We start from the raw sequence: 11,565 nt of genomic DNA, 5'->3' as shown, positions 1-11,565 counted from the left end.
CCTTCAGGGGCTCCCTTTTCTGAAGCGATCGCCTTTTGGCGCCTACTTTTGAGACAACTCGAAATTTTCAGCATACCTCTCGCGTATAATGGTGATTCAGTACATGAGCCAATATGACATGACCTACCGCACTCTTTCTCTATTAGAGGCCTATGATCCCCCCTTCAGTGCTCTCGCACTCGCACCAACTCGCGCGCACCTACACACCCTACCCCCTCTCTCTCCCTCTTTCTCTACCCTCTCTCTCCCAGCCACACACACACACACACACACACCAGCCCGTCTTGAAGACTGCAAGACTAGTTCCGTCAAGGTCGTGAGGATCTTGTGTGTGTGTGCGTGTGTGTGTGTGCGCGCGCGCGTGTGTGTGTACGTGTTTGTGGAGTTCCTTGCTACCGGCTGGCAGTGGCCGCAGCCTCGCATGGGATATATATAAATAAAAAGCGGTAGTCGTACGTTATTTTATTGTGGTCTGCCGGAGCGAGCGCACCTCCCGCCCGTCGCGTTCTCTGCGCGCCTCTCGAGCCGCGACCAGTCTCAGTTCAATTCCGGAGTGACCGCCTCCCCGACAAGATGACCCAGTGCGAGAGCGGGTCCGCCCCGGCCGTGGTGCTTGCCGCCGCCGCCCTGTTGCTGGTGATGGCCAACGCGCCACCCGCCCATGCCATCGGCCTCAAGATGCGTGAGTGCCACAGGACAGGCAGTGGTGAAAGCCACTGTCAAAAAACTACTTTGTAAATGTTGACGGCAATAAATTGGAAAATTTGTAGCGCAAAAGGCGAGGGGTCGACTACTCAAAGTTTTAAGTGCACGTGGAATATCTGGAATAATTTAGGAATACCTGGAATAATTTGGAAATATATGGAATACTTTCCCCACCGCTCAGCTGCTGTAAAATCCGTAAAAAAAATCAGTTTTTTCAGTGAAATGTTTATTGGTTTCTATAAACATCGGTTTGCACTCTGCATGGCAAGGGGCAGTTTTTGTCCATTGCAAAATGCGTGCGTGTGCACATCTTTGCAAGATACAATTGTGAAGCGTGTATTTGTATAGTGACAAATTTACATCTTCAGTTGGACAGGATAAAAATTTGTCCAGCAAAAGATAAAAAATCTTGTTTTTTTTATTATTATTTCATCGAAGTTTACCTTTTTCATTTACTTTTATGAAGCCGGGCACAAAGTTGAACGACTAGCACCGAGGCACGGGTGACAAGCGACAATGTCAGCAGTGGTCTCGCTATTAGCTCGCACCAGTTTCACTAACCACGCGCACGCGCGACGCATGGTCGAGAATGTGAGCACTGAGTACAGAGACTCGTCTGATTTATCACCTGCCTGCCTCTTGTGAGTTTACGGCTGTCCTCTCGGTGTTCTCCTTGGGAACTGCTGGAAGTTCGTTTAAGACAGCTTCCTACAACCCAAGCCGCTGTGCTGTGCGGCAGGTTCAACTTTAATGTTAAACACACGCACGCATACGAGGTATGGGTTGCTCGCATTATTTTGACCGACACCTCCCCATCATTCCAAACTGATGTAGTGTGTAGTAACAAACAGAGGAACGACCTGCTCCCAGCCGGAGGTCCGCACTTGAGCCTGTCAAAGTCACTTTTCAAACCAGATTTTAGCGAGTTGTATGGGGGGTTCCATTCTCCTCCAGAATCGTACACCCCACACCACGGAGTCTGCTTCATAATTTCTTTGATAATTGTTATTATTACTGATGATGGTCCCATCAGATCCCGGCGCCTTTCCGGAGGCTCAAGCACTCCTCGAGGTGGCCCTGAGGCGCCTGACCGCCGGCCCGCACCAGGTCCGACGGGGTACTCCCTTTGCTCCCTTTCCCCAATCCGCGCGGACCGGTTTTGGTCAAGTGCCCTTGGCATCGAGCTGCCAAATTATGGCACAGGAAATTATGAGGCCTCTCTTTCTTGTGTGTTTTGTGCTGCTAATGTACACACACGAGCGCGGACCCACTGACCCTCGATATTTCCATTTTCCCGACTATTATGTTTAACCTGATGTAGATGTGCGCCCATCACTCGAGACCCCCTTCAAGGACTTGCGGCTTTACGTGAGAGACAGCCTGCTTGCCTGCTAAGGAGTTTTAACAAAGACCAGTGACAGAGAGGACGATGGTGCGGGGAGCGAGGCCGGGGAGGGGGGGGGGAGAGATTTCGGCGTTGTTCTGCAAGCCTCGCACCGCGCATCCCGACCACTTTACGATGTACTGCTACATTGCACGTAAAGTCCGCGACAATCTTCTACATTATCGTTTGTGTTTTTTTTTGTTTCACTCCCGCAGCGAGCTACATCACCGCCTGCAAGAAGAACGACCCCAACCTCAACGAATGCGTGGTGAAGGCCGGCCGGAACGCCATCCCCCACTTCATCAACGGCAAGTCGTGTTCATTTTACTGGTAGAATATGATAATATTGTACCTCTTTCTTGTCGTACTTTACACGTACTCTTTATTGGGCTTAGAGTAGACAGACCGTCACGGCCCGGGAGTCGTCGCGGTTGTAGACTGCGACAGACCTGTAGCTCGTTCTACGTCAGCCTACGCAGAGCAAGCTGGTCTTTCCCGGTCTACGTCGGTAGGTCTCGAAAGACGCTTTCGCAAAGCTCTGCCGGGCAGGAGGCGCCTATGCAGTCTCCTGGACGCCGCCGGCAGCATAGGCAATGTGCAAGAGACGAGGCGCAGTGGGGCGAGGCGGGCTGCCTACCCCGGACTCCTGAGGCGCTCTAGCTATGCCGGGCCGCCGGGCCGTCCGCCTAGGGCCTGCCGCCTGCGGTGGGCATGGCAGGGCGTATCAGAGCGGACTCACTAGTGTTGCCGGTTTGCATGCCACATTGGGCGCTAGGAGCGTTGGCACCCCACGGGCGGAGGCAGTAGGCTGGCCCGCGACACAGCCCGCTCTGACACCCCCCGGTACACACGGACATTTCATGAGGGTGTATTTCTCCTACAGGCGACAGAAAATACAAAATCCCCAACCTGAACCCGCTGACGGTGTACGACTTCAAGGTTTCGCAGGGCACCAGGTCCGTTGGGCTCAAGATCCACATGAAGGAGGCTACAGTTCTCGGACTTCCCGAACTCGTCTTCGAATCGGCAAAGTAAGCCCAATAAGCCCCTTCTAGTCACACCCCACATTCGACAACTTCCTAGCGAAGAGAGGGAAAGTATGGGTGTGGTGTGGGCTGTTTCTAAAATGTCGTTTCTCTTAATGACACTACAGGGTTGATCTTAAGAAGAGGCACATCGAGTGGAACCTGAAAGGCGAAACCATCTCGATAACTGGGATCTACAACGTGACGGGCAACGTGCTCATCCTACCCATCACAGGACAGGGGCCCGCCAACATCACCCTTAGTAAGCATCACGGTTTGAGCTTGAGCGGACTGGCCCGGCTGGCGGTCAATGGAACGAGTAGTAACCCCTCTCCTTCCCTCTCCGACAGAGAACTGTGCATTCAACTACACGTTCGACTACGACCTGAAAAAGCAGTCTGACGGCAAGGATTACATGAAAATTACAAACTCCAACCTGAAGTTTGACACGACCCGTGTCTACGTACGACTGGAAAACCTCTTCAACGGCGACAAACTTCTTGGTAAGTACAACGAAGTCCGCGAGTACAATTTGCTTTATCTTATTTTTTGAGTACTCTGCTAATCTCAGTGTAGTAGTTTGCCAGTTTAAACTGGCAAACTATTACACACTAAGATTAGCAGAGTATTTATTATTTTTAAAATAAAAGTTGTCTTTTTTGGGAAATAATGTGCCTGATCCAGGGCCTTAGGGTAATAAAAAGGTAAATTCTCGACCATTCAACATCCGTAACAGCCTTCAGCCAAAACACTGATTAGCTATGACAACCTTTGTATGGTTGGTTTAGGCAGCATCATATAAGGGGGATCGTCCAGAAAAGACGTCTGTTTTTTCTCAGATTCGTTCGTCAAATTGCGAGAGTTCGGCGAGACGACTCGGGGTAGACCACCCCGCAGTACACGCGTGCACTGTAGGCAACATTATGCCTACCTATCAGGCTCTATGAGAGCCAAGGCTAAACCGCACCATTTCGTAACGATGAACGACGGACGAACTTTCTCGATGATCCCTAATATTCACTCAGAAAAATGATTTCTTGTTGCAAAGTACATTTTGTAGTAAACGAGGCCCAAGATTATTTTCTTCTTGACACAAGAAGATTTTTGCTTGGAGTAAAAAAAAAACAATCCCCAATGCGGAAGGTTAAGTCACCTTCCACCTTCCCTAAAGGTTTTTAAATTGATCCGAGGTCAAGAAATGCACTTGAAATGAGAAAACATTTCTCTGAGTGTGGTTCAGAAGACAACAATCATCACAATTATTTGGGAGAAACGACTATTTTGTGTTCTCACAAATAACCCTCTTGTGAATGTTGCGGATGGTTCTCTGATTGTGTCGGTGGCTTTACGATCGTCCGCTGGGATTGGATCACCCAAGTTTGTTTTCCATAGTCGTCGCGTGGCGCGGCTCGCCTATTAGCAGCGCGCTCGTGCGAGCCGCGGGGGCCGGCGGGGGCCGGCGGGGGCCACTTGACGGGTTCCGCTGCATCTATTTCTCATTAAATGTCGACAATCGTGTGAACTGGTGGTCGGTCGAGGCGCGACGCGCGCCCTGCCCTGCCCGGGGCGTGGCGGTCGCGGGCAACTTAAAGAGACCAGCTGCAATGAACGACGCAGATTTACAGTGTGTGGCGGTAGAACCCTCCCGAATCACCAGACTTAACGCTATACGCCAGTATGCTCAAATTTCTGCATAATGACGTACACTGTTCAAATCCTACGAAGCGAATGCTAATGCAATTGCGAAGGATTTCAACAGTGGATTTAAAAATGCGTAAGCCGATCATGCATGCCTATACAGAACTCAGTAGGCTATGAATGTTCATAAGATTTTAGTGTGTGGTCATGCCCTTATTGCGAGCGTGTTGAACGTTTCAAAGTACTTGCCAGTTGAACCCATCAAGTTTTACCCCCCCCCCTTTTCTCACCTAGCTATTCAGCTGCACTTGTCACGTTATTGAACTCTTTTTAAAATCATTTTTTTTTCTCTCTGCAGGCGAGAACATGAATCGGTTTATCAACGAAAACTGGCGCGAGGTAACTCAAGAAATCGGCCCTACAATCGCTGGCGCCGTTGCCGAGGTGTTCCACCAAATTTTGACGAATATTTCCGATCTCGTACCGTGGGAGTACGCCTACGTTTAGAATGAAGCTATTGGGGGATGGCGCACTCCTAAAAGTGCCCTCTGTTAGTGTACCTGCAACAACTTGAGTGATTTAAAAGAATTTTATTTTTAGACTTGTTTAAATGCATTAATAAGCACACGACATAGTGATATCTGAAAGGGAAAGAAAAAAGAGCTCAAAAAGCAAATTTGTTTTCATACCAGTACCGATTTTAAGATGATTGTGTTATTGTTATCTTGTTAAGTCGTCATACCATGTGCGTCCCAGCGGACTGATTTAAGTAGAAAAGACCCAGGAAAAAGAAAACGATCATCAAACAATGTTACGCACGCGTTAATTGGCGCGTTGTTTTGGACCGTGGGTTTTCCTTCTGTGATGTATGTGGAAAGTTACCATAAGAATGTATAGAGAGGCTTAGCCTATGCTGACGACAGTGGCAATAAACGCCTTTCTGTAGGAAGATTTACTGTACTGAACTCCTAGTGTGATTACAAATAAGCGCTAGAAAATCGATCGCAGCGTCGAAACCTGCACGTCCTTGGATGAAAAAATTGCGCGGTGTTCAATCAACACAACGATACGACAAAACCGGTTATCGAAGAAGCGTGATTTGTCTCATTAAATATTTTAAACACGAACAGCTAAATCTAGAACGCAGAACGCATAAGACTGCCTCATTGAGATCTCGTAAAGCACATACACAAAGTTCTTACACTGAAAATGCAAGTGTGTGAATGTCGCTCACCTGCAGATGAGCGACATTCCATTCGTACACTTACGGGGGTAAACGTGTGAATTTTCTAGGAAAAATTCACACCTTTACCCACCTAAGTGTACGAATGGAATGTCGCTCACCTGCAGGTGAGCGACATTCACACACTTGCATTTCCAGTGTACGCTTTTTCTTACTTCAAAAATAGAAAAAAAGTACAAATGTTGTCGCGTTTCTTGAATGAATAACCCAAACCAAAACAGTCGTGTTCGAAGTGGGTCACGATGAAAAGCTGTTGTTTACTTATCTCAGCCGGATCAAGTACGAGAAGATGGACTGGGACCTCCGTATTATCTAAAAATGGGCATAACACGTATCAATTTAAAATTAGCAGCGGAAATAATCTTGTGCATTTACAACAGTTTTTGTTTTGCAGTCTGGTCAATCAGGATGAATCAGGGTGTATCACCGTGACTCACAGTGATGTTCACCGTAGCTGACGGTGAAATTCACTGTAATCTTTTATTAGTGAGCTTCCCTGACCCACCACTGGTACCCAACTTAGCAAACGGCATTGAAACTACATTTTGAGTCCCGACTACACCCGTGCATGCGGTACACTATATGTTCGAAAGTGCGCAGTGTGAGTCAGCCACCTGGTACTTATACACATTTTGCATGAACAACTATTTTTTTTACACTGCAGATGGGACACAAAATGAGGAGTTCTAATGCAGTTCTTCTACTTTGGGAAATATGTCAGAAACGGTAGCCGAGTAGCGCATTTACTGCGAATTAGAGCAGGCTGGCGCCTCTTAACACGTTGAGTCCCACGGGGGCCCCCTTTTACATGGCCATATGTGTGGTCATGTGAGACTCAGCGTGTTAAACCCACAAACATTTTTTTTTTTACGCAAAGGCATATGCGGCACACCCCAAAAAGCCAGTTTTTGAGCCATGCGAACCAACTTTTGCACATCGTGATGCTCTTGCCGGATTCAAACTTGCCCGCCGAACTTTGCCGGGTACAGATTCGCACCTACCTCCAGGTACAGCACCAGGGTGAGGTTGGTGATGCGGCCGGCCGTGAGGTGCAGCGGCCGCTGGGCGCGCAGCGTGATGAGCCGCAGGGTGGCGCCGCCCGCCCGGCCCAGGCTGCACACGGGGCTGTCGAGGCCCAGCGCCGCCCCGTCCACGGCTGGGGGCCGCAGGGCTGCGTACGCGGCCACCGACACTTCCTCCGACTGTACGGCCCACGCCACAACCGAAAGTGCGTGAATGTCGCACACTTGCAGGTGTGTGAGCGCCATTCCTACTTCTCATAGGGGCACAGGTGTGTGCACTGAGAAAATATTTTTCCTGCCGGGCACTAGACGGTTGTTTAGTGCGTCCTACTTTGTTCCTGGCACAAACAATTTAGTTCCCGCCACTAAAATTACTGTGCCTGGCAACAAAATTTTAATGCTCGGCAACAAAACTTTGGTGCCCAGGCACAACACAACTGTGTAGTGCGTCAAAAACTTTCGGTTTCGGGACAAAATGTTTAGTGCTCAGGACCAAAATATTTTCTCGGTGTGTGTGTACGTCTGTATGTGTGCATTTTCAAAGGAAAATCCACACCTGTTCTCACTTACTTGCACGAATGGGTATTCACACACTTGCATCTTGTCTCCCCTCATGCATGGCCATGTATCGGGTGTAACTGTGAATACGCAGCAGTGTTGCGAGATTGCATACTCAATATGGCCGCAGGGGCCATGGCCCCTTACGGGTCGAAAGAGTAGGCTAACCCGCAACACTGCTGCGTATTCACAGTTACACCCGGTGCACAGTATCTGCTGCATACATGATCATGTACGCAGTCTCTGCTGCATACATGAAGGTATTCAGCAAATAACGCATACATGTACACACTTGGGTTTCCAGAGCAGGAAACTCCCCATGGCGCTGAGTATAGGAACGCTTACCGCCTCCGCCAGAACATCCGCGAACCAGCAGTAAAAAAGCAGCTGAGAGAAGTTCCACGCGAAGTAGAGCAAGATGAAGACCACATCGACGGCGCTAATTGTTTTCTAGAGAAACGTGAAACGGGAATATTAGCCCACAATTAGCCGGCATGCAAAGGTGCGAGAGGGTTGGCCTATCGTGTGCAGCCGGCGCCTTATAAACGGATCAACTAAGTCACAAAGTCGACAGTTGAGTTTGCAGTGTAGCAGATTCGCGGTTACACACACTGTTAAATCATTGCAAACGATTTCGGTTGATTTGTAACTACAAACGGTTTTCTTTGTAGTGCGAAGAGATTTCGTCGTAGGCTTACACTGAAAATGGAAAGGCACAATTTTGTCCCTAAATATGGGAACGTTATCGAGCACTTCCAGAAAGAACGCAATTTTGTCCCTAAAACTAGACAAATTGTGTACAGATTTAGGGAGAAAATTGCATCCTATCTGGATGTGCACGAAAACGTTCCCTTATTAGGAACAAAATTGTCTCTTTACATTTGGAGTGCACAGTTAAAGTCTTACGAAGCAAAATGCCAAATGCTTCGTACCTACGAAGGATTTGCTCCCTACGAAGCGTCCAAATCCTTCGTATTACAAAGGATTTGGCATTTTTCTTCGTAAGACTTTAACAGTGGTATATGTACATAGCGGGTGGTACATAGGCCCCTTCCTTTGTTTTGCTTATACTTTACCGCATGCAGTCGTGCGGGCGGGTTGCATACTCGCACGTGGCCATAAGGCGCCCTGGTGAGCGACGGTAGGCAAGCCCGCACGCACGCATGCATGCGGTACAGCATAAGCAAAATGAAGGAAGGGGTCTATGTACCACCCTGTACTGTACATAGCAGCCAAATCCTTCGCAAACCGAACAATTCCTTGGCCAGGAGCTATCAGTGGAACAACGCACCTCGTGCAGCAGCCTGAGGGCGGGGATGCACAGCGCCAGCAGGACGTAGAGCATCTGGAACAGGGAAACCCCGGAGAAGATGCGCTCCGTCTCGTCCCGGAGCCTGTCCGAAGAACAAAGGTGGTGGCGTCATTGCTCAAGAGACGCGCAGCGGCTCATCCGCTGCCACCCGCTGGCGGTGCCCGCTGCAGTAGCCCACCTGATGACCATGTGGTGGTAACGGACGCAAGACCGCAGGTGGTCGTCCATCTCCCGTCTGGAGCCCGCGTGCGAGTTCGCGTCGAAGGCAGTGCCATCGTCGTTCCAGTGCTCGAACTCGTAATTTTTCTTGACCTGACAGTTCGTTGTGATTTTACAATGTCACTCGCAAACTTAGGACGCTGGCATGCGAAGAGGCGGGAGGTAGTGCCCCGTACCCCGTACCTGATCATGCGCACCCCCGTCTCCAGCCTCTTTCTGAAGAGCCAGGCCGTGGTGCTTGCCTGCTCGCCGCAGCAGCACCCGGAGGATCTCGCACTTGCAGCTGAGGTGGAGGCACAGTGACAGGAACAGCGTGTCGTACCCCGCTGTCAAAGGAGAGGGCGAACAAAAATGAAAAATGGATCGACACAACGTCCGCGTCGGACAGAAATACACGCGGACAACGCCGCATCAGTTCACAGCAGATGAAATGCACCGCTGAAAAAGAGGAAGGTGACGATTCCTCCCATGTTGCAGACGAACAGGGGCCAGTAAGTGTAGGGGCAGATCAGCAGTGCCCGGGGCGCGTTGGCGATGATGTGGCGCTGGTCGGCGGGGGCGAAGGCGTTGAAGATCAGCAGCAAGGCCGCGCTCACGGACAGCGGCAGGTAGAGCCAGGCGAAGCGGCGGGAGATGGTGCGGCAGCGGGACACACACCTGGGAGCACATGACTTGCACAGTGGGGCGCACAACTCGACCGCCAGGACACTGAGCGCAGCACCCCGCAAAGGCGCTAATGCTTAAGTATGAGAACCTCTGCAACGGCATGAACAATTCTCAAATTTCATAAAATATGACAAAAATTAGAACATATAAGACAATTTAGTGCCCTTGCAAAGGCACTAACTAACTAATTAGCAACCTCATAAGTGCCTTTAGCCTTGCTTATAGCACCCCTTAAAAGATGCTAATTAGCAGTTTGTAGGTCAGTGAATCCTTGCCCACCTCGCGTTGACCCGCGACGCCTCGGGCTCGGCCTGGCTCTCGAACATCTTGAAGCCGTACTGCAGCTGCCGACGCATCTCCACAAGCTGACCCAAACGGTGGATATCAGGGGATCAGTAAGAGTATCATCAACTTACTGGCCCATCCAGCGACTAACCCGACTAACGTCCTCCACCCCAACTTAAAATTTTAATTTTCCAGAATTGTTTCAAATTTTTTCTGATTTTTTTTTCCTGAAAAGTTTTTTTCCACCTATTTTTCTGGTAATATTTCAATTTTTTCGATTTTTTTCCGAAAACGTTTTATTTTTTCCGGAAAATTTTCAGCTTTCAAAATCACCATCCCCGACTCACTCACCCGTGGGCCCGCCCGGCGCAGCACGATGAGCTTGGCGATGAGGACGCTGGCCGCCATGCAGTCCCCGGCGGTGGTGAGCGGCGGCATGAAGTTGGGGTGCTCCTCCAGGACGATGAAGGCCAGCCCGCCGAGCACGATCTGAGTGTTGAACAGCGGGAACACGTAGCGCGCCAGGAAGCGTTGCATAGCGCTCAGGCCCTCGGGCCAAAGGAACACCGCGCGCATGTAGAACACCGGCATCTGCAGCACGCCGGCGGCCTCGTCCTCCTCCTCGTCTTCATCCCCTACTGCTACAGGCGCCAGTCCAGCCTCGAGTCCTTTACTTTGCCCCGGCGCAGAGTGTCCCTCCTGGTGCACGCCAATGTCCGTTAAAATACCTTCAAATACTTTACAAATACACTAGGAAAAAATACAGTTAGGAAAAAATTCACTCAGAAAAAACAAAGGTGCTGCTTTGCAATTTTTATGGGGTGCAGCATCATTTTTAGAGGTGCTACTGCACCAACACCTTTGTAAAGGAACTAAGAGTGCTAAATGTAGCACCTCTGAAAGGTGCTACGCTACGTGGCACACGTTGTTTCCGCAGTACAGCTAGAGTATTTATGCGAAAACTTTGACTTCTGTACGCTTCTCATTTACCTCTTTCTCGTCATCCCAATTGACGACGGTCATCTGCAGTCCGCCGGTGAGGTGCCCCTCTTCTGTTGGGCCGGCTGGGCGCTCTACCGCGGGGTGGCTCCCGCACGAAGCGCACACGGGTGGCAATGAGTGTGAGGCTAGGGAGCTTGCGTGCGACGGGAGAGGACTTCGCAGAATCGCCTCATCTCTCTCGCACGACCACCCACTCCACGGGCGCACACAGTGACAACGTTACGAATGCCAAAATCCTTCGCAATTGCGAAGCAATGCTCATTTGTAGTGACAAAGCAATTCACTGATAAATAAAGTGTTCAACTGGCGTGCACGTGCACATGCTCAACACTATGTTGCACACGTTTGGGTGTTTGACAGGATATTTGAATATTTCGAAGTGTTCAACAGGAAATTTGAACACTTAAATGTGTCTGAAGCTTCATAGCCAACCCTGATATTGAACAATTTTAAGTGTTCAACTTTAGTGTTAAACACTTTAATGAATTCAAATACCCAAATACCCC

At 49.7% G+C, this 11,565-nt stretch overlaps 2 protein-coding genes across 2 annotated transcripts; one reads left to right on the top strand and one right to left on the bottom strand.

Moving 5' to 3' along the window:
• Positions 1–437: 437 nt before the first annotated feature.
• LOC113207393 (protein takeout-like) lies at positions 438–5,701 on the top strand. Its single transcript, XM_026423943.2, has 6 exons — positions 438–682; positions 2,305–2,397; positions 2,973–3,120; positions 3,243–3,376; positions 3,465–3,617; positions 5,111–5,701. The coding sequence occupies exons 1-6, from the start codon at positions 574–576 to the stop codon at positions 5,257–5,259; spliced, it is 786 nt and encodes a 261-aa protein (XP_026279728.1). The 5' UTR covers positions 438–573; the 3' UTR covers positions 5,260–5,701.
• A 138-nt stretch (positions 5,702–5,839) lies between these two features.
• LOC113207416 (uncharacterized) lies at positions 5,840–11,539 on the bottom strand. Its single transcript, XM_052273409.1, has 10 exons — positions 11,048–11,539; positions 10,409–10,756; positions 10,052–10,137; positions 9,543–9,763; positions 9,290–9,432; positions 9,066–9,199; positions 8,867–8,969; positions 7,921–8,025; positions 6,997–7,197; positions 5,840–6,307 (listed from the first exon to the last, which is right to left on the bottom strand). The coding sequence occupies exons 1-10, from the start codon at positions 11,078–11,080 to the stop codon at positions 6,257–6,259; spliced, it is 1,425 nt and encodes a 474-aa protein (XP_052129369.1). The 5' UTR covers positions 11,081–11,539; the 3' UTR covers positions 5,840–6,256.
• Between the last annotated feature and the right edge of the window lie 26 nt (positions 11,540–11,565).

This window comes from Frankliniella occidentalis, unplaced genomic scaffold, assembly GCF_000697945.3.
Source record: "Frankliniella occidentalis isolate FOCC.00 unplaced genomic scaffold, Focc_3.1 Scaffold270, whole genome shotgun sequence".
NCBI lineage: Eukaryota > Metazoa > Arthropoda > Insecta > Thysanoptera > Thripidae > Frankliniella > Frankliniella occidentalis.
Note: the sequence above shows the minus strand (reverse complement) of the source record. Positions and strands in the feature narration are given on the sequence as shown.

Excerpts from the sequence above, each read along its gene's own strand:
- LOC113207393 (XM_026423943.2), top strand. The coding sequence starts at position 574 with ATGACCCAGTGCGAGAGCGGGTCCGCCCCGGCCGTGGTGCTTGCCGCC. Across the intron at positions 683-2,304 it reads TGCCATCGGCCTCAAGATGC|CGAGCTACATCACCGCCTGC; the intron begins GTGAGTGCCACA and ends TCACTCCCGCAG. Across the intron at positions 3,618-5,110 it reads CAACGGCGACAAACTTCTTG|GCGAGAACATGAATCGGTTT; the intron begins GTAAGTACAACG and ends TTCTCTCTGCAG.
- LOC113207416 (XM_052273409.1), bottom strand. The coding sequence starts at position 11,080 with ATGACCGTCGTCAATTGGGATGACGAGAAAGAG. Across the intron at positions 9,764-10,051 it reads GCGTCGCGGGTCAACGCGAG|GTGTGTGTCCCGCTGCCGCA; the intron begins GTGGGCAAGGAT and ends ATGTGCTCCCAG. Across the intron at positions 9,433-9,542 it reads CACCTTCCTCTTTTTCAGCG|CGGGGTACGACACGCTGTTC; the intron begins GTGCATTTCATC and ends CTCCTTTGACAG.